The 27,491-nt window shown below is 39.0% G+C and overlaps 1 protein-coding gene across 14 annotated transcripts in view; it reads right to left on the bottom strand.

Annotated features, from left to right (window-relative positions):
- The window catches only part of Dnah9 (dynein axonemal heavy chain 9), a 373,887-nt gene that overhangs the window by 110,260 nt on the left and 236,136 nt on the right, over positions 1-27,491 (bottom strand). For all 14 annotated transcript variants that reach the window (XR_002386940.2, XR_015443305.1, XR_015443304.1 and 11 more), the window contains 2 exons: positions 20,613-20,873; positions 3,293-3,718 (listed from right to left, as the gene is read on the bottom strand). Coding sequence is in view for 9 of the 14 variants with exons in the window: in XM_087192015.1 (XP_087048141.1) it covers positions 3,293-3,718; positions 20,613-20,873 (687 nt within the window). In the remaining 5 variants the exon portion in view is untranslated. The remainder of the gene's footprint in view (positions 1-3,292; positions 3,719-20,612; positions 20,874-27,491) is intronic.

Below are 27,491 nucleotides of genomic sequence, written 5' to 3'. Positions count from 1 at the left end.
TGGATGCATATCAAGGCCATATTCTTAAGTGGAATAAATAGGACACACGTGTAAATACCGAATAGTATCTCTAGTGTGAGAAACTGAAAGTGTAAATAAGGATGAAAATGATTAAAACGAATAATTGATAATTTGAAATAGGAAAAGGTCCAAAGGGGTAGGGGTGGTGGGAGGGGAAGGGGAAAGGGAAGAAAGGAAAGGAAAAATTATGAGGAAAAAAAAAGGAAACAAAGTCTATGTAAATAGGGAAGGGTGGAGGGGTGAAGGGCACACAGGTAATGGGGGAAAAAATAAGAACTAAAATACATGCTGTACAGGTACAAGGACCCAAAGATAAATGTAAATGTATTGTATACCTAAATGTACCAATTAATATGTAAATTAAAAAAATAAAAGTTTTTTAATAATTGCAAAAAAAAAAATAAAGAAGGCTATGCAAAAGGAACTAATACAAGAAAAAACAAAAAAAAGAAGATAGAAACTCCATGGGGGAAAAAGATTGTAAAAAACGTAATTATGGAGTATCTCTTACATCTGCTTACAATATAGATATGTTCACAGAATATAAATGGAATTTATTGATTTTCCAATTTTGTCAATCAGTCTATGGACAGAGCATGAGACACTTAATTTTGGTTAAGAACACAATGTAGATGTTTTTAGTCTTTGCAATTATAAAGCCAAAGTAATAAGTCATGATAGCAAAAGTTGGGAGATAGAAGGAAGAGAAGAAAGCTAAAGGTAAGGGTAATAAATAGCTTTATTTTGAAAGCTGAAAACTCAAAAGAAACTGCCTCTATGGTAGAATGAGAAACGAAGGTGAAGGCAACTAAAACTAGCTGTCAGAACTCTACTGTGAAAACAGTCTCATCTGGTTAGCAGACAATCAGCTGTTGTAGGAACATACATCAAGAAATAGAGGGCCAGAGATTTAGCTCAGTGGCACCGTGCCTGCCTCACAAGCGCAAGGTCCTGAGTTTGATCCCCGGTTCCGGGGCGGGGTGGGGGGGGGGAGAAAAGAAAGAAATAGAGATATCAGCCCTGCACATGGACAGAAGTCAAAAATTAAAATGAGCAGGAGAAGATAATGTAAAGCAGTTAGATAAGTCTAATGTTAGTAAAAACAGGAGTTGGTGAGGTTTATGGTAAAGTGCAGCAAAACTGTCTGGTTGGGGATTGAAGCCACTAGTTAACACCAGGTTCAGTGAATGATGCTTGGGAATCTTCTGAATAGTTTTAGACTGGTCAAAAAGCAGACTTGAACATAAATGCTCCTGATGTTTTAAATATTTACAACTAATTAAGTCATCTGCAAATACTTTACTATGTGGATTAAATAAAACTGTTAAGCCAGTATGTAGCAGGCTCTTATGTGGCCTCTACAATCTGTTGAGGGAGAGAAAAGAATTAAAAAGAGATTATACTCATTAGAAGCCCTCTGATACAATTTGATGTTTTACCCTGTGCAGAGGCTCAATGAAAATTTCTGATTATTGGTCTGATTATTACGATTTTTATAAATTATAACATTCATATATGCTCATCATAGAAAAAAATATAGATGATCAAACAAATAAAAAACCCCCCAAAATCCAATCCACTACTCAGATTATCACCACTCTTAGGATTTTAATGTATTTCCATTTTATATAATCAAATTAAAATTATATTGTACAATCTGTTTTGATATATGGCCCTCAGTTTTTTTGTTATCTTGAATATAAAATTTGTTATTTGGAATTGAACCCCAAATCCTAAAAATAAGCCCTGTGTGAGCATGTGTGTGAGAGGAGAAAGCTGTGACAATCTCACTAACATGTGGGGAGGAATTTTCTTGCCCTGCAGGGTCTCTGTGTTAGGGATGGGTATTGGTCCTTCTCTGCTAATAGTAGGGATTACCCACATTTTTAGGATGTTGACAGGCATGTGTATTAGCAAAGAATGAAGAGGAGGCTGTTACAAGCAAGAGTGGTTTTTTTTCCCCCCAGAAAATATTTTGGCAGAAAAGAAGTGCTTTCCTAAGGTAGCCAAGTATTTTTAAGATATTCTTATTGCTTTCACAGGTTGAGTGGGCCCATCATGTGAATGTTGGCTACTAAAAAGGTATAAACATTTTGAAAACATTCTCTTTGCACCAAATGTTCCTTTAGTTAAAATAACTTGAGTAACGAGTCTTTGAAAATTCAGTTCTTGCTACATTTTTCAGGGAGAGACTAAAGGAAGTGAAAATTATCAGGAGGCCTTTCCTCCAAAAAGCTGGAATAGGCAGGTTATGGTGTTTCACGTGTGGTGTTCTGCGAAGGGGGCCAGTTATGAAGATTATCACGATTTAGTAAATGATCCCCGAACATCTGGACTCAGAAAGCAAGTAAGCACACTGCTAGGTTAGGTGCTTCAGCAAAGGATCTTCTTCTGTTTTTTTTCAATCAAGTTATTTGTTGCAAGGATCTTTGTGCCAGAGGCTTTAGCCACAGATTTTAGCCTAATAATCAATAATACTATGTCATGAAGCATGCTGCATGGCTATAGGCCTATTTTTTCCCCCCAATTTGTGAAGCCCTTTTTATCATCATGATGAATTTGTAGCAAGAATCTTATTTTCCTGGAATGCATGTGTTAATGTTAAAGATCCGTAGTTGTTTGGATTGAACTTGATCATGATGGTGATGAGCATGTGCACATCGTTGGGTATACACGTGATAGACAGTACACACAGCAAAATGGGGACAAAGGGTAGGGTAGTAATAACTGTGAGCACAGTCATGCCATGTTCCTGTGGTTCCTTTTATCATGGGCTGGCCAGATAGGCAGACAGTTTGCCAAAACTGAAGATAATAGGTACAAAGGGTGAATTAAGGCAGCTAAAACTTACATTTCAACGGGGGGGGGGGACCTAAAAATCTCAACCATTTGTTCCTAACTATCAAATGTCCAAAAATGTTAAATTCACTGTGATTAATAAGAAAGCAGTTGGCTCCACAGATAATACATTTTTTCTATCATATGTATCTTCCTGCCATTTTTTCTTTCTTCAGAGGCAAAGAGAAAAACTTTTCAGACCACAGCGGGATACAATTGGCCCAGGGGATTTGTCTTGCTTAGTCTATATGGTGTTAGAGACACAAACGTAAAAAACTTGTCTGTGTTGAATGGAGATTTTGCATAAAAATTTGGCGTTTCCACTAGTGTTTATATATTGTAACATTAATTCTGGATAATGACCAGAGGGTGCTGCTTATATGAGGGGCTGTGTTGTTTGCATTAGGGTCAAGGGGTCTGTCTGCTCACTCACAGCGATCTTGGCTTTGATGGCTGCCAACTTCTCCTGGGCAGCTATGAGGTCTGAGGTGGCTTTGCTTAATGCTTGGCGTTTGGGTTCCACATCACAGAACACCTCGTAGAATCTCACAATGTTTATAACCCAAGAGCAGAGGCCTGCAGCTGCATAGGACTTGCTGGCCACGAACTCAGGGTTGAACTCAGGATCCTGCAGGTATGGCCTGATGGCTCTGAGGCAACTCTCGGGAATGTTCTCCTTGTCGAAGTTGATTAGGGAATCCAGGAAGCTGTCCACTTTGGCCATAGTGACTTTGGCAGCCTTCCAGCTCCGGTCCTTGGGCACCTTGCCTCCTGGGGCCATGAGCACCATCACTGCAGCACTGACATTGCTGACGGCCAGAGGCGGGGAACCGAATGACTTCAGCTCTGTCAGGTTGGTCTGAGAAAAGAGAAAGAGGTCATTAGAGGAAAATGAATGAGCTTTCTTTGTCCTCGGCCACTAATGCAGTTAGGTTGTGGAATGATCAATCTGAAAGGCTGCTTTGAAGCCTGTAGCAGCCCTCTGAATTTTAAATATCATGACTCATCAAAAGGAAACCAAAGCTACTCCCCAGTGCTTCAGACTTCCCTGAATGGTTAGCTGAGACTCAGCTATGTTCTTTCAGCACTTTAACTGACTTGCAGCCTATTAGAAACACACAATTATTTCATATTCAGCTGAAAAATACAAGGATGCCAACATACTCTGAAATATGCAGCATGGCATGAATAAAAGATAAGGTTATTATAAATTAATTTCCATCTTGAATTGAAGAGAATAGCACTGAAACTCAACTATTTTTTTTTCTTTAATTAAACTGCTTTGTTCCATGAGCTCATTCTAACTACACTTGACTGTTCTGAGAGCAAAGTGGCATTTTCTGCCAGGAAATAGTTCAGACTGAAAGCCAGGCACAGCTCAAGGGTCAACTGCCTCCGTAGGGTCTAAGGTTGATCCTTTGCTCCAAGTCTCACTTGCTCCAGACACTTGGGGCCAAGTGCAGTCCTTGGAATATCACTTAAACTTCCCAGGCCTTGGTGCTTTCATATTTAAAGTGGGGACAGAGGAACCCACTAATATATATGTGAAATTATGTCCTCAATGCACGTGAATTTGCTTTTATGACATTTCAGTGACAAGGCCAGAACTGTGAAACTACTCACTGACAAGGCTGATTTTGTAAATGAGGGAAGATTTTGATTTCAAAGATTAGATCCTTTTCCAAATGAACCTGAGGTGCTTCTGAGCCTGGAAACCCACCAGAGGAGGATTATTTCTAGCCTTAATGGAAGTACTAAGGAAGATGCCCCATTTCCTCTTGAGATGTTTTCACATTGGGTCATGACTCCCTGTCAAGGGCAGGAACAAAGGACAGCACAGGTGTGACAGGGATGCAGGCACAACTGTGGTGGCTGCCTCCACGGAGATGAGAGATAACAAAGGGAGGACAAACAAAGAGAAACGAGAAACTCCACCACTGAGAAATAGCATAGGTCAAGCACATTCAAAGGATTCAATTAAAAAATAGAAAAATATATAAGGATGAAGATGAATTCTACAACCCAGATATATCATTGTGATAATTTCAGAGTAATTCCTTCTGGTATTTTTCATTTTCATCTGTAACCTATAAACCAATAAAGGCTCTTTTGGTCTTATTGAAAGAAACCCTTGCTGAAGTACAGGCAGCTTTTCTTGCTCATGGGTCTGAAAAGGTGGACACAGACTTGTCTGCAGGGATGAGTGGAATCACATTTTAAATGTCTGCAAGAAACCCTGGATCTTCTTTTGTTCCCATGTCTTCCAGTGTGTGGGTTGGTTTTGGCCATGTCAGTTTCTTTGTGTTACACTGTTCATGGTCTAACTCACTGACCTGGGCCACTCTCTCCCTTTCTCACTCTACTCTAACCATAGATTCTTCCTATTATGGTTCGAATAATGTCCCTGAAAGGTCCATGTGTAAAAGCTTTGTTCCAAGTGCGGCACACTTGAGAGAAGCTGAGAACCTTTAAGAGGAAGGGCTCACTGGGAGGTCCACAGGTCACTAAGGATGTGCTCCAGAAAGTCATTGTAGGACACCAATCTCTTCCGTTTTCCTCACTCCACATCCTGGCTTGAGGTGTGAACATTTGTTCCTGTACATGCTCCTATCATAATGTACCACCGTTGCCTGCGGTCCAGACCCATGGGGCCAGCTGATCTTGGACTTAAACTTCTAGAACCATAAGCCAAAATAAATATGTCTTTACTTCAGCCTGTTTCAGGTATTTTGTTATAGTGACATGAAGCTGACTAATACATTTTTCCTCAGGGTATTGATTTGCCAAATTAATTCCCATCTCAGTACCTCAGACTGAATACTTTCTAAGCCAGAGCTCAATGCAAAGGTCCCCCACTCGGAGTAACTCTACCCACAACCTTCTCCTTAGTCCTTTCTTATCCTGGTACCGTGATGATATCCTTCAGAGAGCTTATTGCCATCTAAAATGATTATCTCTTTTTCCTTGTTGACTTCTTCATGAGAACAAGGGCTCTATCTTGTTAACCATAGAATCCCCAGTGCCTAGAAAAAAAACTATTACATAGTAAGTCCTCAGGAAAACAGGCATTGAATGATTCTGCCTGAGGAATTTACTCTTTTCCAAATTTATTTTCAAATTTCTTCTCAGAAAGCTGTACATCACCTTCTTTATAAATTTTTATTAGAACATGTTTGCAGTTCCTAATGATTACATTTATTGTGGGGCGGTTGCACATGTACATAGTATGTCTTAATTCTTATTTTTTCTTCCCCTTTCCCTCTGTGGTGGTTAATTAACGGTCAGTTTGATTGGGAATGCCCAGCTGAATTGAATCAGTGTGCTTCTGGGGAACAGTACCAAGGGAGAACAGGAGGCGAGGGTTTTATGCTGATCCCTACAATCCCCCCAAGCTTCGGCTGTTCTCTTCCTCTGACTTTCGGTCTTCACCTTCCCAGAGGCTGTTGTTCTCTTGGGAGGAGGTCTCGTCCTCGCCTTAGTCTTGAGCATAGTCTTTTGGCCTTTAAGACCGACCCGTGGCTGGGAGCCCTGGTCTTCGTCTTTTCCCTGGGCATTGTCTCCTGGTTCTCAGCACGGATTCTTCGGCTTCCAGCGTGCCTTCCACCCCACTTGCCCACGCAGGGTCTCTAGCCTCCGGCACCGGCCCTTGGACGTTCCAGCACAGATCCTTCAGTTTTCCATGGAGGATTCCTCACCTCCTGGTGCAGACTTGCACGGGACATTACCCTGGGATCCAGGCCCTTGGCTGGATTCCTCAGGTCTCTAGCACATGGACAGATGTCTTGCACCCTTCTACATCTGCCTCTAGTAAGCATTGACTAATACACTCTCCCATTGACCCCTGATCCCTCCAACTCTTCTTCTCCTTCCCATTTGCAAAGGCTCTATTTCCATTTTTTTCTTTAAGTCTCTTTTAAAAATCCCCTTTCCCTTCTGCCTTCTACCACCTCCCTCACCAGGTGCTCAGCCTCAGTACTCCTCCTTGCTGCCCTACATTCTTTTTTTCTCTCCACAGTACCTGTTATAGTCTACTATTTTGTATAAATTACCTTTTTATTATGCTTGCTGTCTCTTGCCTCTGCTAGACTATAAGCTTTCTAGAGGCAGAGATCTTCACTCATCCCTGCTAGGTACACAAAGAACATCAGTAAGTCTTTGTTGAATGAATAAATGAATGAACAAATGTTATGCAGAGAGTCATTCACTGGACAGATACTTATTCAGTGTGTGGCAGGCCTTGTTTTGGGTAATAAAGATACTGTGTAAACAAGAGAGCCAGAATCCTTTCATTCCTTCAGGTGGGAGAGACATGTGACAAAGAGATAAAATCTTTGATATTTTTGATAGTGAGTAAAACACACCAGGGCAAATGGATTCTTGGAGTGGGATGATACCACATGTGCTAGCGAGGTAAGTCTGGGGAGGCCTCTTTGAGAGTGGGCATTCCAGCTAGGATCTAAAAGAGAGGAATGAGAAAGACTGTTCTAGCGATCTGTAAGGCAACTGTTCCAAGCTGAAGAGTCAGCAAATGCAAAGGCCAGAGGCAAGAGGACTTGGCCCTGAGGTAAAGTGCACAGAAGTCAGGAGAGCCCTGGTGCAGCCAGGGCCAGGCCATGAGGTGCTCCACAGGCTGTGGGGAGGATTGTGGATTTTATTTTCATTTTGTTGGGAAGTCATTGAAGGGTTTTAGGCAGGGAATGAAATGATCTGCTTTATGCTTTGAGAGTGTTAAAAGACAAAATTACAACAAATCCAGAGATGGAGATCTTAATTGGCTTTTGTTTGCTATTCTAGAATCATGCAGCAGTCAGAGCCAAAAATGGTTCAGGATGCTTCACCCCACCACATGGACAGGTTATATTTATAGTCAGAGAAAGGGAAGTGACTTACAGAAAGTGCAAGTGAGGTGCGCATATTGCCGAAGGGTTACAGCTTGGCTTTTACCTTATCTGACCTGGTTTGAATAGTTGGCTGCTTGTGGTTGACTGAAGGTCACCTGCTGAAACTTGGCTACTTGTTACAAAAGTAGGCTGCAGGGGTTTGCACATCATGTTAGGTAAACCTTTAGGCCAAACGTAAAACATGTACAGAGCCAGCTTCAGGCTAAACTTAATATAGTGTAACTGCAACCTACTGCACTGTGAGAGCTGAAGTGGACCTTGCATGGTTAGGGAGGATGCTACAGCTGCGCAACCAGGAGACTGAGGGTGACTTGGTTCAGGATACTTGAAATGTAAGCGGAAGGAAATGATTGGATTTGGAAAGTATTTTGCATACAATGTAGAAGAGCTTACCGATAGTTTTAGTAAGAAATGTGGGAGAAAGTCACTGGTTATTCTTCTCCAAGAGAATTTTTTATAGTATGTGTTATATCTGACGGCTGAAGCACAATTTTTGTAAAACATACATGATCCTCGGAAACCTAGGTCATTTTCAAAAATTTTACCTAATGGGAAAAATGCTATGCTGAAGGTTCTGTATAAATGTCCATGAAAATCTTAGTTCTTTTTGTTTGTTTGTTTGCTGTTTGTTTTTTGTTTTTTTGGTATCGGGTCCTTGTGCTTTCAAGGCAGGGAGCGGAACCACTGAGCTAAATCTCCAGCCCAAAATCTTAGTTCTTTAGGAAAATATTCCTAGAAGTGGATTTGCTGGTAAAAATATTTTCAGAAGTTTTTGTATATATCACATTATTTCCCAGAAATTTCAATTCCAATCATCAATGAGAGTTTATTTACACTCCTACCCTTTTCAGCATTGGGCAATATTATTTTTTTTAATTTGATAGAGTGAAAATGGCATCACAACATTGACTTAATTCATTAATGTATATGTGTGTATATGCATATATGTATATTTACTAGTGATGCTAAATTTTTATGTGACAAGATATTTGAATTTTCTTGTTTTGAATTTTTTGTTCTTGAACTTTGCCTCCATTTCTGTGGCTGTTTGTCTTTTTCTTTTTCTTTTGGTACCAGGGATTGAATTCTGGACCTTGTGTTTTTGAGGCAGGTGACAGAACCACGGAGGTAAATCCCCAGCCCCTGTCTTTTTGTTTTTGCTTACTTGATCACAGTCCTTGCAGACAAAAAGATGTTACAATATACTAGTTCTTTTGAGAAAAGTTAACCAAAACAACTATTTCTAAAGATGTAGATTGAAGAAACACAAGAGACAGTGTGTTTCCCTGGGCTGGTAATGCCATGGTGTCCTCAGCCAGGGTGGCTCCCTTCCCATCCTCGAGTCTGAGGAATTGATAGGGAGGAGTGACTAGCAGGACCTAGAGAAGTAAATAGATAGACCTCTCTTCATTCTCATTTTAGAGGAAAGCCTTGGGAAAGGTTAGGCAGGGAATAAAATGATTAGGCCTATGCATTGAGAGCTTATTGCAGTGGGAAGGACAAACTAGTAGGAGGGCAGGGGTGGACATGGAAATTAGGGAGGTTGCTATAGTTGTCTAGGCAGAAGAGTGAGAGTGGCTTGGTCCCGTGGTGTTATGATTTGTGTTTAGATGTCCCTCCAAAGCCTCATGAGGGTGAGGTGGGACTTTCTTTTTCAGAGGTAGCTGAATCTGGAATATGTGATGCTGGGGTGAAGGGCATGTGATTACTAAACCACTACATGTGAATGATTAGTTTGGCACCACCCTAATCCCAGTAGTCTGAATAAGATAAAACGGGCAGAAAGATGCAGTTAAACTTCTCTTGTTACCTTTGCTGCTTTGTGTGCGCCATGTTGCTTTTCCTCTGTGATGGTTGTTTGCCATCCCAGCTTCTGAGGCAGCTGATCATGTACTGAAACCTCTAAGAACTGCAAGCCAAATAAACCCCTTCCCCCTTTAACTTTGAGTATTGGGTATTTTGTCTCAGCAATGAGAGAAAAGTAATTAACACAAGAGGTTTTGCAGAGCAAATGATGAGAAGTGACAGATTCCTGTTAGGAATCTGATAGGCGCCATCACTTTCCACTGTGGGCAGGTTGGGGCCAAGGGAACAAACACTCTCATTGACCCTCCATTCACCTCCTTCCTCCTTCTCTTCCTTCCTCCCTCCACCTCTTGGTGTTCATCTTGGTCAAGGTCACAGAAAGCTGGAGAGCAAAAGCAGTTCATTTATGCAATCCTTGCCAGTCTCCCAAATAATGGGAAAAACAGAATGGGAAAACAGGTGGGGGACAATGAGAAGAAGGGAGAGAAGTAAATGGGAGATTCCCAGTACAACTTATGAGCACTTTAATAAAATATAAAAGATATTATATATAAATGAAAAAGATATTCACTTTTCTCATATATACTGCACGTTTCTTATTAAATTTTATGCTATTTTGTGATCTACAGAAGTTTAAAGTTTTCAGTGGTCAAACTTAGCAATCCTTTTCAAAATGATAGTGTCCTTTGTTTCTGTGATTTGAAATATGTTTCACAAATATTAAAGTTGATATTAAAACTCATGAAAAGTTCTAGTTCTCTTATAGTCTCATTTCTTTTAGTCTTGACTATTTTACAAAGCAATACTATTTTGTCCTTTTATTGAAAGACTACATACTTACTGTAGAATGTCCAGCAAAAATAAAAATGAAAACAAGAGCCACTCATAATATTACTACCCAGAGACAAGCACTATTTATGGCCAATGTGTTTCATTCTTTGGTTTCTTTTCTGTCAGTTGGTCTGCCACACATATGACATATATATATATATATATATATATATATATATGTACATATACACACACAGAGTCTACCTAACACATTTATATATGTGTGTATGTCTTTATATCCATAAGTATACATACATGTATTAAATAATTCATCTATGGTTTTCTCCAATTTGGGTATACCATAGTTTATGTAGCCAATTTCAATATGCAGCCAATTTCATATTGTTGAACATTTAAGTTATTAAATCTGTAATAGTTGGTTAGATGATATTAACTTTTAATGACAAACCAAAAATGAAATTGGACTTCTATTAGTTATATTTAACTTATGAATAAATTGGAGGAATAGTAACGTGTATAAAATTGAAACTTCTAATTCACAAAGCTGGCATATTTTATTTACATCTTTTTTATATCCTTCAATAAAGATGTGCAGTTTTCTTCACAGTTTCAACAAATTTCCTTACACTTATTTGTACCTTATGTTTTGGTTGTTATTTTGAAAATATATTTTCCAACTGGCTACTGTGGCTATTAGGAAAGCTATTATATTTTATAATTTATTTTATAAATAAACCCTTAACATTTCCCTTTTGTTTTATAACATCCATAAAGAATAACACACCTATCTGTCATTTTAAATATTCATATGACTAATATTTTTCATTTACTATTAGATTGGTTAGGAATCTAGGACAATTTTTTAATTAATAGTAGTGAAGGGGATTGTCATGGTCTTTTCGTATGTTTATGGCAATAAACATAATGCCCTGCCATTAGGTAGGATATTTTGTTCTTAGATTGGGATAGAGTGTCATTTGTTAGTAAAATGTACATGTCCTTTTATTCTTACTTTACTAAAAGTTTTAATAAGCAAGGGGTATTGAATTGTGGTAAATACTATTTTGAAATTTCTCAGGGTGACTAAGAGTTTTGATGTATGGTTGGGTATGATTATATGAATAGCCTTATAAACTGGACAAATCTTACTAATTTTTGGCATATTGGTATTTGAATAAATTGCTGCAATTGGCTTACTAGTATTTTACATACATGACTTATGCCATCATTCATAAATTAATCTGAGATTTTATTTTTGTATGCCCTACCACTTTTAGTATTTAGCTTAGCTCATAATGAAGCCCTGAGAAGTCTCATAGGAAAAAACGATTTGTAAAACTCTGTTACTACGGAATCCTCAGAATTATTTAATCATCAAATCAATTATTATATTACTTGTTAATAGTAAGTCACAAGTTAAAAGACAAATGGAAAACTGGGAAAACATACTCCAAAGAATTAGAAGCACAAATTTATAAAGAATAACTGCAAATCAATAACAAGAAGGCAACTATCTCAAAAGAATCTGAACAGATAATGGACAAAAAAAGGGAAATATTTGAATGGATATTCAGTCTCATTAAATGAAACCATTTAAAATGTTTAAAAGAGTAAATTTTTACTCATTTCATTGAGATAAATTAAAGTGACTGAAAATATCTAAGGTTGGCCAACATGTGGGAAAATGTAACTGTAAATAAGAGCAGCCATTTTGGATAGAAAATTGGCAGTGTTTATTTAAAAACCATACTGTATTAGCATGTCCTAGTGCTTCTGTAACAAATCTCTTAGAGCTAGTAACTCAAAATATTGTGGATTTATTATCTTACAGTCATGGAAGCCCAAAGTTCTAAAATCGAGGTATCATAAAGACCGGTTCCTTTTGGGCGCTTTAGGGGAGAGTTCATGTCTCAGGCCTCCCACGGCTGCTAGAAAGCTCCTCACTCCTTGCGTTATGTCCCCCCATTTCACTTCAACTTCTCGTTCCCCTCTGCCTCCATCTCCAGCCTAGGATAATTCAGTGACCTCCCTACCTCCAGGTCCTTAGCCTAACCACATCTGCAAAGTCACTTCTGCCATATTTAGTAACAGTCGAATTTTCTAGCAATTAGGATGTGGCTAGCTTTGGGGGAGGGGCATTATTTGGCCTGCCATCCTGTTGTACAACATAACTGTGGTTATTTGGGCCAGAGAGATACTGGCACTTATGCAACGAAGATGTATGTGCAAGGATATGTGAAATGAGAAAAAACTAAATGTGTGGCAATAGATGAATTCATAAAATGTAGTGTAGTTATAACATGGGATACTACAATGGATTAAATAGATGAAGTTTCAGTGAATGTATTGACATGAAATATCCTTGTTTTAAAAGGGAAAATAGAATTCTACCTATAAGGAAAAATACCATGCAGCATTTTTCTCTCTGTCTGGCTTATTTCACTTAGCATAATGTCCTCCAAGTTCATCCATCTTGTCACAAATAGCAGGGCTGAATAATAGTTATTATATGCACATATGTGGATGTGTAACACACTACATTTTAAAATGTATCATCTGTTGATAGATCCAGGTTTTTTCTATATCTTAGCTACTAGAAATAATTCTGCAGTGGAAATAGAAGTGGAGCTATCTCTGTGAGGTGTTGATTTCATTCTTTTTTGTGTTTTCATACTCAGAGGAGGGATTGCTGGATCATATGATTGTTTGTTTGTTTTTTGGTACTGGGGATCAAACTCGGGTCTTTGCTCTTGCAAGGCAGGCGGCGGAACCACTGAGCTAAATCTCCAGCTGCCTCATATGATTGTTATATTGTTTTTTTTTTTGCATAGCGTTTTCTACAATGGTTGTACCAATTTGCATTCCACAAAAAGTACACAACTTTTCCCTTTTCTCCATGCCTTTGACAACATTTCTTTTTAAATTTGCCAAGAAAGTGGATTTTAGATGTTCTTACCACATGAACATGCACACACACAGCCCTATCCTATGCACAAATATGTGAGGTGATAGATTTGTTAATTTTCTTGACTGTAGCCAATTATTTTACTGTGGATCAAAACATTATGTTATATATATTAAATGCATATAATAAAAAGAGGCAAAGTATGGGGCTGGGATTTAGCTCACTGGTGCTGCTGCCTGCCTAGCAAGTGCGAGGTCCTGAGTTCAATCCCCAGTACTAAAAAAAAAAAAAAACCCCAAAAAACAAAAAAAGAGGCAAAACAAATTGTTAGTATCTATTTGCATTTAAAATATATTATATTTTATATGTACATTTTTACAAATGCAAGTGCATAAAAATTGCTGGAGTAGACACACCCAGATTATTACAGAAATTACCTTTCGGGAAAGAACTAGGGCTGAGTAGAAAATGAGAGCAACTTTACATTTGATCCTACATGTTCTATATGATGAGAATTATTTTTAATAATAAAATACTATCACATTATATTATATATATAGTAAAAAACCTAAATTCACTGTAGAATAGATGGAAAATAGAAAATTATAAGCAGGTTCATGGAAGGGAAGAAAGGCCATGACGTGGGGAAATAAATCACTCCTAAACTAAGGCAGAAAATGTTATACTGGATTTATTTCAGTTTAGCTATAAAAGCAAAACAAAACTGTCAGAATGGAGTCAGAACATGCAGAGACTTACTACCAAGCTCTGATTTACAGGTATTCTTTATGTATGAGCTAAAGATTTATTGTTAACTTTGAAAATAATGAGCAAACAAGAAAATGGCCCTTAAATACCAGAGTCCTGTGAGTACAGAGGGTTTTGAGAATAATGCCTAGGAGTCCTTGGGATCACGAAGCAATGCTTATCCTAACTACATGTGGTATGCTCTGGTCCATTGTACTCCATCAAAAAAGCCATCTGAGGCCCAAGAATGGGATTAAACCTGTAGAGTACAGACACTGGTCTACAGTTAAACATCTCAGTGAGGCCACAAGGCTGTTCATGATGTTCAACTCACTTTCAGAGCCTCTGCCATATCACCCTCTGCAGCACCCACTTCTGTACCCACAGCACAGACATACCACATCCTCTATGCATTCATCTCTTTGCAAAGGTTACTCCTTCTTGGCATATTCTTTTCTACCACTTTCTCCATCTAGTAAAAAATTCATCTGAGTGCTACCTGCTTGATGGACATTGTCTTGTTTATTTCCTACCCTGTCAGAAGTTAGCTTTGCCCACCTCTGTGCTCTCAAGTCACGGTGTTTTAATTTTTATTTCTGTAATGGAATACATGCACACAGTTTACAAACACTACTAGAACTACAAGGCTGAGATAAAAACACACGCCCTAACCACCCCAAATATACCTCTTTGAAGCCACCAATACAATTTTTTCCCATCTCCAGATCTACCTTTTGTTGACCAAGACCAAGCTTGTAGTGCTATTTTTTCTTTTCACACATTATTAAGGGACTTTCTACTGTATAGTGTGAATATTTAATTATTTTTACTGATTTTTTCCCTCCTAGTAGTTACCTGAAACCAAATCTGGGAAGGCCATTACAAGAGAACTATAGGCCAATATCCATGATGAACACAGATGAAAAAATTCTCCACAAAATATTAATAAACCAAACTCAACAATATGCTAACAGGATCATTCACCACGATCAGGTAGGATTTATCACAGAGATGCAAGTATAGTTCAATGTTCACAAATCAATAAATGTGATGTACCACATTAACAGAATGAAGGACACAATTCATATGATCATTTCATTAGATATGGAGAAAATATTTGACAAAATTCAACATTCTTTCATCATAAAAGCATTCAACAAATTAGGTGTGTAAAGAATATACTTCAACATAATAAAGGCCATATACTTGTAAAATAGGCCTACCACTAATGTTGTACCCAACGATGAAAAATTAGAATCCTTTCTTCCAAGATAAGGAACAAAAAAGCATGCTTACTCTTTCGATTTCTGTTCAACATAGTATTGGAAGTCTTTTGAAGAGCAATAACACAAAAGAAAGATATAAAAGTTATATAATAGGAAAGGAGGCTACAAAAGAACAGAACACTTAGGAGTAAATTTAACTCCAAGGAGTTGAATGGCCATATACTTAAAACTATAATAACTTAATGAAAGAAACTGAAGACACAAATGAGTGGAAAAATAGCCTGTGTTCATGAATTGAAAGAATTTAATATTAGTAAAATGTCCATACTACCCAAAGTGATAGACTATTCAGTGCAATATCCTTTGACATTCCAATGCTGTTTTTCATGGATATAGAAAATCCAATTCTAAAATTCATATGGACCCACAAAATATCCCAAATAGTCAAGGCAATCAGAACAAAAAGAGCAAAGCTTGAGGCATCACACTACTTGATTTCAAACTATTCTACAAAGTTATAGTAATTAAAACAGCATAACATTGTTATATAAATAGACACATTGGCCAATGTAACATAATAGAAAGGACAAAAATTAATCTACTAATGTACAATCGATTTATTCTTGACAAAGGTGGCAAGAATATACAATGGGAAAAGAACAGTCTTTTCAATAAGTGGCAGGGCAAAATTGGGTACTTATATGCAAAAGCATCATGGACACATATCTCATCCTATATACAAAACCCAACTTAAAATGGATAAAAGACTTAAGCATAAGACCAGAACCTATAAAATTACTAGAAGAAAATATAGAGGAAAGAACTGCACAACATTGGCCCGGACAATAAGTTTTTGGATTATGTTACCAAACACAATAACAAAACAAAAATAGACAAAGAGGGTTATGTCAAAATAAAAAGTTACTGTTGAGAGTCATTCTGGTCCCATGAGTTGATGCTCAAGGGCAAGATTACATCTGCATAAGATGCTTGTGAACTCAGGATTATCACTGCCCTATGAATCATCTGATACTCCCTATGAACCAACCCAATAAATAGTGGCTAGCTCAGAGTGTCTTTGTCTTTGCCTGCTTTGAGGCACTGACCTCCTGGCCCTCCATATACTTTGAAATTATGCAAGTCTCTGTTGTCTTTTTTTCTTTAGCCCCCACTGTCCCCCTTTTTAGGCAGTCAAAGGATTGATCAGCCGTTGATAAGTTACATCAAAAACAAAAGTTTCTGCACAACAAAGGAAACAACAAAGTAGACTGTAGATTGGGAGAACATATTTGCAATCCACCACATGTGATGAAGAATTAATATTTAAAATATATAGGGAACTCAACACTATAGAAAGAAAAAAATTAATTCAAGAAATGGGCAAGGGACTTGAATAGACATTTCCCAAAAGAAGACATTTGAATGGCTAACATGCACACAAAAAAACTCAATATCACTAGCTATTAGGAAGGTAAAAAGTAAAACCACAGTCCAATATCACCCATATCTTTTAGAATGGCTACTATAAAAAAAATGAAAGTGCTTTAGAGAGGATGTGCACATGGTTGGTGGGAACGTAAACTAACACAGACATTATGAAAAGCAGTATCAAGGCTTCTCAAAAAACTCAAAATAGATTATCATAAGATCAAATGATCCTACTTTGGGGTATTTACCTGAAAGATTTGAAATCAGTTTGTCAAAGTATGGGAGTATGCACGCACATGTCCATTGTAGCACTACTCATAGTAGCCAAGATATGGAATCAACCTAAGGTCTACTGATAGATGAGTGGATAAAGAACATATATATATATCTGCACACACAAATACACACCCTCACGGACTACTATCCAGACTTAAAAAGAAAAAGATTCTGTTATTGTGACAACATGAATAAATCTGGAGAACATTAGGTTAGGTGAAATAAACCAAACATACAAACACCACATGATTTCATTTATATGTGGAATCAAATACAGTTGAACTCACAGAAGCAGAGAGCAGAGTGGTATTTTCTGGAGGATGGGGGGTCTGGGGAGATTAGAGTCAAACTTCAGTAAGGCAGGAAGAATATATTTAATTTTTTGAGAGCTATTTCACAGTATGGTGAATACAGTTAATGAGTGAGCCCCGTACATTTCAATACTGCTATTAGAGTAAATTCCAAATCCTCTCGTCCCCAAAATATTAAATATTTGGGCCGGGGATTTAGCTCAGTGGTTCTGCTGCCTGCCTCGCAAGCGCAAGGACCTGAGTTCAATCCCCGGTAACAAACAAACAAAAAATAAATATTTGAGGTTATGGGTATGTTAATTAGCTTGATTTAATCATGCCACATGGAATTAAAAGATCATAACATCATTTTATATCCCATAAATGTATACAGCTATCATTTGTCAATATAAATGAGGAAAAATTACAAAAAACGATTACTCAGGATGCTATAACAGATGAAAACAGCACTGAATCAAGGGTGGATGCATAGAGACCATGTAGAGAGATGATGTTGGCTTGGACCCGAGTGATTGCTGGGGAGGAGATGTGGAACATTTGAATTCTGGATATACTTTGAAAGTAGAATTGATGGAGTTTGTATGGGAGTATGAGATAAAGAATCTATTGATTCTTATTTCCCCCTGTCTGCATAGGGAAAAGAAACTAAGAGATCAAGAACATCAGCGACTTGTGCCAAGCTATGCAGCTAGTGAGAGGAAAACACCTCTCACATAGCTCAGGACATAGTTGGCAGTCATTAAAAAATGTGTTTCATTTCCTTTGTGGCAGAGGTGTCTACACTTCAAGTTCAGTCCATTTTCAGTATCCAATCCAATCACTTCCTTTTGTAAAAATAATTTATTAGTACAGGTTTGTAGTACACAATGATTACATTCATTGTGGGGAGTTATTGCATGTGAGTAACATATCTTAATTCTTTTTACTTTCCTTCTCCACTCTCTACCCTCCTTCGATCTCTTGGTTTCCAATCATTTCTTGAGTTATTAATCTATACTGTTTATTTCTATCACCCAATCAACAAGTGCAGGCATTAGATTTCCTAAAATGATCTGAGGCCAAATACTGTCCATACTATATATACTAATAAATACTAGTACATACTGTATGTACTAATTGTGTGGCTCTGGCAATGATTTGTATCTTCTCTAGCCTCTGATTCCTCCTCTGTAAAATATAATGTACTCCCCATTAGTTTGTTACAAGGATTCAGTGAGATAATTCATGAAATCAAGAAATGATCAGTGAACAGGTATGAAGTGTAAACATGAAATAGTCCCATCTTTTCTATTGTGAAAATCAACAAAGGGAGAGATCTAGAATGAAGCCTGGTTTTGAACTATGGGTATGATTTAGATAGAATAAAATGAGATGGAATCCTAAATGATGGAGGGGAGAGGCATCATCTAATCAAAGGGCTGCAGGTTGGCATGGATGCAGCTGTGAGGGAGCCAGGGAGAAGCCAGGTCTGGCTGTACTGGAAGTGTCATGATGGAAAGTGGTAGTACAATTGGGCCAGTCTTCTATTCCTAGCCTACGCAACAGTGAAGATGGTTCCAATGGAGAATGGTGTGTTTTCTTTTGTGGTCGAGGCCCATTGAAATTCTTTATTGATCCGGAACACTTTTACTCTTAGGGGTCCTTACATCTCCCATCATAAAAATTACTAATGTGGATTCTCATCTTAATTAAACATAATTTTATATAACCATATGCAATAAGATTTCACAATATGCTTAGTTTATGACCATCTGAATAAAGCAACAGACACTATACTCCAAAGGGAGGTATGAGGTGGCTATGAAGAACTAAAGAATGTTTTAGGTGACTAGATTTTGATCTTTAAACTCTTTACCATCATTAAGGATAAAAAACTGGAAGTAGGAGATTAGGAAGGCTGAGACAGGAGGATCTCAAAATGGAGGCCAGGCTAGGCAACTTAGTGAGATCCTGTCTCAATATAAAATAAGGTGAGCTGTGAGGTGCAGCTCCATGGTAGAGCACTGGCCTACCTAGTACGCGCCAGGCTCTGGGTTTAATGCCCAAGATGATCAAAAAAGAGAAAAAAGGGGAAATTAATAATGAGAATTGTTGGCAAGTTCCACCTACTCTGTATTTAAGGGAGGATACTGAGAAGCTATCCTTTCCATATAAAATCTAGAAAGTGAGGCTTTAAGGACATGATTCAGTGAGTTTAATATGTTTCTCCCATAGTTTGAGTGGCACAGTGAGCCCCAGAAATCTACAGTGTGTGAGAAGAGCTGGCTGGCACCTTGACAGTCAAGCCAGAGAGAGTACACAGCACTAGGTGAGGTTTTTTTTGGGGAAGGAAGGAGATGCAGGTGTCATTAAGAGACGAGGGGGAGCCATTTACAAGGCAATGCTGCCATAGGTTGCCTTAGATTTTTGTCCAAATGTTTACAAGGAGTAAGTGAATTGCTAGACTCTCAGGAGAATCACAAGAAAGCAATCAGCAGAGGAAAAGTCTCCAGCGCTAATGGAGCATTTCTGCGAACACCCTCATAGAGAAAGGTGGGCTTGTCAGCCCGTCTCGGTTGCCATCTTGCAGTGACATGAATCTGACTGCCCCCTTTTTTCTTCTTTCTCCTTTCCTGATCAACCATCCTTAACCAAATGGGAAAGAAAGTTGAATGTAAAATTTAGAAAAGAAAGAAGTAGCTAGTCGTTCACCCTCTCCCCACTCCTAGAGTTAAAGGGAACCAAAATAAAACTGTCTGATGAATATGTCTGAAAAGTAACACATGGTCTACCAATGGGTTATGTATTTGGGTTGAATTCAGTGGCAAGTTGATCGGCACTTATGTTAGTTGAATACTTATTTTGACTTTGTAGATTTATTTCATGTTTAGGAATCAATACCTTATTTTAGTCTCATATCTTAAACATTTAAGATAAAGGTTTAAAAAAGCTTGTATGTCCTGTAATATCTAAAGGGGAAGATGACCCCAGCCGCCATAGCAAGATCTGTGGGATCAGATTCTGAAGAAGATATAAGTTTAAGCCTTAGCCTGAATACTTACATCTATGACTCTGGGAAGGCCAGTCTCATTTCTAGTTGTTCACTTTCTCATCTGTGAAGTGGAGTGGCTGGGCCAGTTGATCATGTATTTTCTGGTTAGTTCTATGATGAATGCCTTTGGGTTTTATTGGTAATTCTTGGGTCATCACATGTAGTCAGTTTAAATGAATGTTTGTTTACTTACTGGGTAAACAAGTGACAGCTGGAGCCACCTTAATCCCTTGAAACTATGCCCTTGTATCTCTTGGGAACACTATAGTCTAGAGTTGTCTCCAGGTCCTCCCCCAAGAGAGAAGCAGGCTTGAAGGACCATTCTCCTACCTTGTTGAGGGTGTTGAGAGCTTCCTGAGCTGCTATGAGTGCTGGCTCTGCTTTAGCCAGGTCTTCCTCACAGTCCTTCTGCTTCTGCTTCACCTCTAGCATGATAAGGGCCACCTTCTGCTCCTCTTCATCTGCGATGGCTTTCTCTCTGCTCACCTTCTCAGTTTCCACACCAACCACCTGAATCAATTTGTCTGCGGCTTCATTCTTCTGCTTCAGCTCTACTTCCTGGGTGGCTAGCTTGGCTTTCAGATCATCCACCTGCATCAGAGAGAAGCACAGAGGTTTAGAGGAGTAGTGACCAAAGGGAATGGAAGCACCGCCCCGATGACCCAGCTTTGGAAGCCAACTCCTAATGCAAATGTGCAGAGCTACACTCTCATATAGGACAAAGCTCTCTGACTTGGGGAAGGAAAGGAGTGCTGGATGCCCTCTCCATTCCCCAGAAGTATGGTGGAATATTATAACACCATGTGCCTTGAAACTTCTCTTTGATGCCCAAATGATTTAGTCTGCTTCTTAATGACACTGGTACTATGGCATAAAAGATGTCATGTACCTAACATAATACTTTGTATATAGTAGGCCTTTAATGAAGATCAGTTATGTTTTAGTTAAAATTTGCCAATGTGGAATGGACCAAGGATCTATCAAAGTTAATGTTTACTGTGGAGGCCTGCAAGACCAAATATACAAATAGACAATGGCCATACCATACACCAAATAAGAATTATGATCCACTACCTGCAACCACCTGCCCAGGAAACCAACCCCTAACCTGTAACAACTACCATCAGGGACCTGGCCCAGGAAGTCAGATTATTCTCTCTAGTAGCAATCCAGGAAGACAAATAATAAACCTTATAGCAATTGGCTCAAAGTATTTAAGACTTGATTAATAATGGGCAATTTCCTTAATTTTTTGTCTCTTCTTCCAATTTAGGACCAAGGAAAGCCAAAAATATTCTCCTAACCAATCACACAGGAAACCCATGTTTAGTCAGCCCACCTCCAGCATCCCTGTCTAACATCCTGCAATTGTGGCAGGGCTGAACCTTCTCCTTCACTGTCAAGCTTTCCCACTTCTTTGCCTGATTTGAGTCTCTGCTAAGCACAGATGACATTGGCCAACTCCTTTGCTGTGGAAAGTTCTGACTAAATACCTGCTGATGGTTCTTATTTGAGTGGGCTTCATTTATTCCTACAATCCATACTAGAAACAGATAACCAGGTTAAAATGATCCAGCAAGAATCCCAATAGTCCAGGCTTGCTGGATTTCCCATCTACCTTGTTTGGAAACATAATGAAATGATGGAACTATCAGTGCTGGGAAACTATTTGTGTCATGAGCTGGGAAGAAAGGAATGGTTTGCTATTTACATTCAGATTGGCAGTGTGGTGGTTTGCAGAATGTGATTGCTGGACCAGCTGCATCAGCATCACCTAGGAAGATGTTAGACACGCGAATTCCCAGGTCCCCCTCCAGACCTACTGAGTCGGAAACTCTGGAGGCAGGGCCTGGCAATCTGTGTTTTAACAGACCCTCTGGTTGATTCTGATGCCTGTCTAGGTTTGATAATCACTGGTCCAGTGTAACAGCCTTTTCAGATGCAAAGTGAAGACACAGACTTATTTATTTCTGGAAAGTAAAAAAGCCATTTGTCTTTGCAGTATGGCCCATAAATTTTACATTCCAGAATGACCGCTCGCTTCTCATTTTTCTGCAGTCTGTTGCACACAACAACTAAAGATTTCTTCAGAGCTCCTGGAACATGTCAAACACATTCAAATGCTTTATGATGCAAAATGTGTAAAGGGAAAAATAAAACTGAGGCTTAGACACTGCTGATAGTTCCTCTTTCATGGCAGATCAAAAGGAAAGAAAAGGAAAGGGGGGAAAAAAAGAATGCTCTTTAATTTTGTGTATTCATGGAAACTGGAGACTTTGTGTTAACCTCAAATAGAGGCCTGCTCCCTAAAGCTCATCTTATATTCACATGTTGGAAGGTTAATCCGTTTCCATCTCCCGTTGTTCAGCTGCAGAGAGTTATTTCTACAAGGACAAAGATGCAATTGTAAATCAAAATGATTGAGTCGCATAATCACTCCAGTCAGCAAACACACCAGCAACTTTTTGTTCCTTTTTAAAGCTTGGGAGATTTGAGAAAATAGAAGTGGGTTTTTTTGTTTGTTTGGTGTTGTTTTGTTTTGTTGATGGCAGATACGACTGTGACCTCAGGCTTAAGGTAAGTAATGCCCTGCCCCGTGAATAAGAGCTTAATAGCTCCTGAGCTGTGATATGGAGTGACATGGGGGTCTTGCCAATTAGAACTAGGCCACTCCTCACCAAACTGCAAAGAAAGCAGCAATGGGTTCATTTTGATTCTTCTGCAATAGAACAGGAAATTGGAACAGGTTACTTTGAATTTTTCTTTTCCCCTTTTCCCTTATTCAACACCTCATTTGGGCCTCACTTTGGACATTCCTTATTTAGACACCCTGGTGGGGAAGACTAAGAGGAAGGGCACACATCCCCAACTACAGTCGCACTGGCACCACGAATTGGGACCACATGTAGAAAATGGGGAAATGACAACTGAGAAGGGTGACAGCACGGGGGTGCTGGGTAGCCCTCCCTTCTTCAAGGATCAAATACATGTCGGCGGGGGGGGCGGTTGGGCTTCTGATGGCCTGTTTCCAGGAGCTCCAGACACTTCATGATGCTGGAAGGATGGGAGTGATACTGCGAAGGAATCAGAGGAACCAAAAGGGTGTTTTATTTTATTTATTTCACTGTTGCTCAGAGTAGTCTCAAACTTGTGGTCCTCCTACCTCACCCCCCTGAGTAGCTGGGGTTATTGTAGTGCACCACTGCATTGAGGGAAGTTTTGGTTTGGGGGAGGGCATGTTAAATTTGTTTTTCTTGCATTGCTCATGCTGGAGAACTCTTTTTCTGTCAGTGGCTTTAGGTGTTTGGAGAAGAATATAATCACAGAAATGGTTTCTAGAGAAGGAGAGGTGGCCCAGGGTAATCAGCAGCAATAAATACTCCACTGAGGGTTAGAGATCTAGAAATATCATTCTCACTCTGATTCTATATGGTCACCCAATACTTTCTTATATGAATTTGTGTTTGAAGGAATCTTTTCTCTTAGATACAGATGTTTTCTTTCTACATCTGCTATGTTTGCATGTCTAATAAAAATTTCATGCTTATTCTGCTAATAAACTAAGATTTTTCTTTGATAAATGTCCCTTTCCTAAGTCTGATAGATTCAATGGAGCTGATCTCAGTTGTTATTTGATCCTGGCTTGGCCAATGAGGGTATCAAAGTCACAGAGGTTGATCAGCTGTGGACAATGGCCCAAAGAGGGCAATCAGGGCCAATATCATTCATCCGGAACTCGGCTGAAAACACTGGCAAATGGGATCTGCTTGCCATTCTGGGAATGCAGAGCAGGCCAAATATATGCCCGAGGTTTTCTTGCACCATGGGAGTCACCTGCCTGAATATGAGTCAAATGGAGAAGAGAGCAGGGCTGAGGAATGTAGGAAACAGATGTGCAAGATGACATTGAGTATCTGGCTCTAGCTCCATCCAAATTTAGCTGTATCTGACTTTTCAGTTATACACACCAGGAAATCTCTTTTTATTTTGTTTTCTTACTTTGTTTAAACCAATATAAGTTACGTTGTACCTCAAAAACATGTACAAATGTGTATGAATCAAAACCAAAATTAATTTCTAAAATGACAGACTTCTGGATTTAGGCCTTTGGTGAACTTTTCCTCAATTCAACAGCTCCTCTCCTCATACACAATGCAGGAGTGTGGGTGGTAGTGACCTCTGGACAGTACCAGGGAGGGATGAAACCCAAGCCATTTTGGGGGCCTTGACTGTGCCAAGAGAAAGCACAGTCTGTACCAGCCACAAGGACATCATCTGAAGCTGATGCAAAGATAGTAGATGCCACCTAGAGACCCAGTAGAACCAGCCTCCTTTCATTAGAACCAATGAATACCAGAAGATTACAGCACACTGTGAATCAGCTGCCTCCTGAAATCCCACACTATCATAGAGAAGAGAAGAAGAAAAGACCCTTTAGAGAAAACATTCCTGAGGCAGAGTTTGAACTCTGAACTGACTACCTTCCAAAAACTAAGTTTTTAACTTGCTCTATTGCTATAAGAAAATTCTTGAGGCTGGGTAACTTATAAAGTAAAGAGGTTTATTTGGCTCATGATCTGGTGGCTGATAGCATAGCACCAGTGTCCTGGCTGCATCACCACATGGTCAAAAAGTGGACAGGGAACTGGCAGTGTGTAGAAGGGACCAAATACATGCAGTGGCCTCTCTTTGTAACAACCCGCTCTTGCAAGAACTAATCTCTGAGAGAAAATTAATCCCTTTCAAGGTAGGTGCTCTCACAACTTAATTAACTCACGTATTAATCAGCTTTCTTACACTAAGGCATAATACCTAACACCCACAACTTAAAGGAGGAAGCTTTAATTTGACTCATGGCTTCAGTAGATTCAGTCCATAGTTGCCTGTCTCTAAGGTAGGGATGTCATTGCAGAAGGGCATGGCAGAGCAAAGCCGCTTAGGGAATGGTGGACAGGAAGTAGAGCAGAGGAATGGTGTCAGAAAGGAAGAAACAAAGGACTAGACAGACCCCAAGCTTACACCACCACAACTCACTCAGCCATGCCCAGACATGTGTTCCACTAATCCCTTAAGAGGATTCAAAAGCCAATCAAGTTGCCACTCCACTCTAACCACAGCACCTTGTATTAGGCCCAACTTTAAAGTTTCTACCACCGCAGCACCACCAGAATGGGGACAAGGCTTCCAGCACACAAGCCCTCAGACTACATACCCAAACATATCCAAAGTACAGTTCCTGAAATGACTAAATCATGCTGACATGCAAGATTAAGACCATTCTACCCTTAAATGAATAAGATGGATGCTGAACTAAGTTGAATTCGGTTATAGAAAAATAGAGTTAATTTCTGAGCAATTCTAACTATAAAATAGTAAGTCTAGTGTGAGAAACTTTTGATTATTATACAATTGCTAATTTTTGTCATTGTTACCATAATGATTCCTACTTCTAATAACAAATAGTATTGCTAAATAAATTTGTTTTCTGAACTAGAAATGAAAGATTCATTTAGCCTGCTCCCATTAGACTATAAGCATTGAGAACAGTTGGAGTCAGGTAACAAAATTCTGATAATAATACTATTCAAGTTATTACCCTTATACCACACTTACAATGGTACTCTTGCACTTCTGTCTTTTCTACCAAAGAAATAATTGCAGATGAAGAGTTTATACCAGAGTCAGGACCCCCAAGTACCATTTGTTACCAGGAAAATCACCATTATTTACCATCAATAGTTCAATCAGTATTTATAAAATTCATTCCATATATACACACAGCATTACCAAAAGCCATTCTCCACTCCCTACTCTGTGCTTCTGTGTGATTTTAAAATAGTTAGTTTGTTGATTTACCTATCCACCCATAATCAGCTCAAATATCCACATAGTCATCTATTTATAAAATTTATAAAATGCCTATTATGCCCTGGTCCTTGAGATAAAAGATAAACAAATCTTAGTCTTTTCCCTTGAAGGACGAAGAATAGCATAGCATGATAAATGTAGGAGAAGAGACATAATTCAAGATAGGAACCAGAACAGGGAATGCTCTTTTGCTTTAGATCTGAAATTTCCCCCCAAAGCTCACATATTGTAGGATTGGTCCCTAATGAAGCAGTATTCAGAGGTGGGACCTTTGAAAAATGACTGAATCATGATGGTTCAGTCTCATCAGTGGATCAATCCATGGATAGACTCATTACTTAATGGGCATTGAGAGGTGGTGGAAATGTTAGGAGCTACCGCCTAAAGGTCATTGGGGGCAGGCCCTTTCAAGGGTATATTTTGTCCCTGCCTTACCCCCTACTCTCTCTCCCTTTCTCCTCCTCCCCCTTTCCTCCTTGCCTCCCCAGCTGCAATGAGGTGAACAGATTTTGTCCACCACACACTCTCTATCATGATGTTCTGCTCCACTATAGGCCCAGCAAAAATAGAACTGAGTAACCTTGGACTGAAACCTCTAATGCCCTAGACCAAAATAAATCTTTCTTCCTTTAAGTCAATTTTCTCAGATGTTTTGTCATAGCAACAGAAAGCTAACAGAAATTCATCTTCATTTGGTTTTTACAAAGGGCTTCCAGGGAGGGGGTTAGGAAATTGTTTAGCTCTTTGCAGCGATGCGCTGACAAGGTGAGCACACATGCAAAGAAACAGAGATGTGCACTAGCTGTGGGATTTGAGGAGAACTACAAATAGTACCAATGAACTCCAGGGTACAGCGTTGTAGGATGGAAGAAGAAAAGGATGGAGCAATATGCAAAGACAGCATTGACCACAAGCACTGCCAGAAAATAGCCAGGGAAACTGAGCAGAATGTCATTCTTTCACTTTTCATTCAACAAACATTAAATAAGTGTCCACTGCATTCAGGCACCATTTCAGGTACTTTGGATATATCAGTGTACAAAACAGACAAGGTTCTCTGTCCTTACAGAGCTTGTAGCCAATGATTAGAGATAGAAACAACAAACATAACAAGTAAATTATAAATTATGTTACATGAAAGTATGAGAAATATTGAAGTAGGGTAGAATAAGGGGAGTAACAGTGGTGGAAAATTGTAAGTTAAAATGGATTCATCAGAGTAGGAGTCAATGAAAAGGTGATGTAGAGCAAAAAATTGAACCATGGATATAATAGAGAGGTAATGTCCAAGTGGAGGGAACCGACAAACGCAAAGGCCTGATGTATCAGAGGAGAGAACAA

Source organism: Heterocephalus glaber, unplaced genomic scaffold (assembly GCF_053883595.1).
Source record: "Heterocephalus glaber isolate CG9 unplaced genomic scaffold, H.glaber_assembly_v1.0 deba00001564, whole genome shotgun sequence".
Lineage (NCBI taxonomy): Eukaryota > Metazoa > Chordata > Mammalia > Rodentia > Bathyergidae > Heterocephalus > Heterocephalus glaber.
Note: the sequence above shows the minus strand (reverse complement) of the source record. Positions and strands in the feature narration are given on the sequence as shown.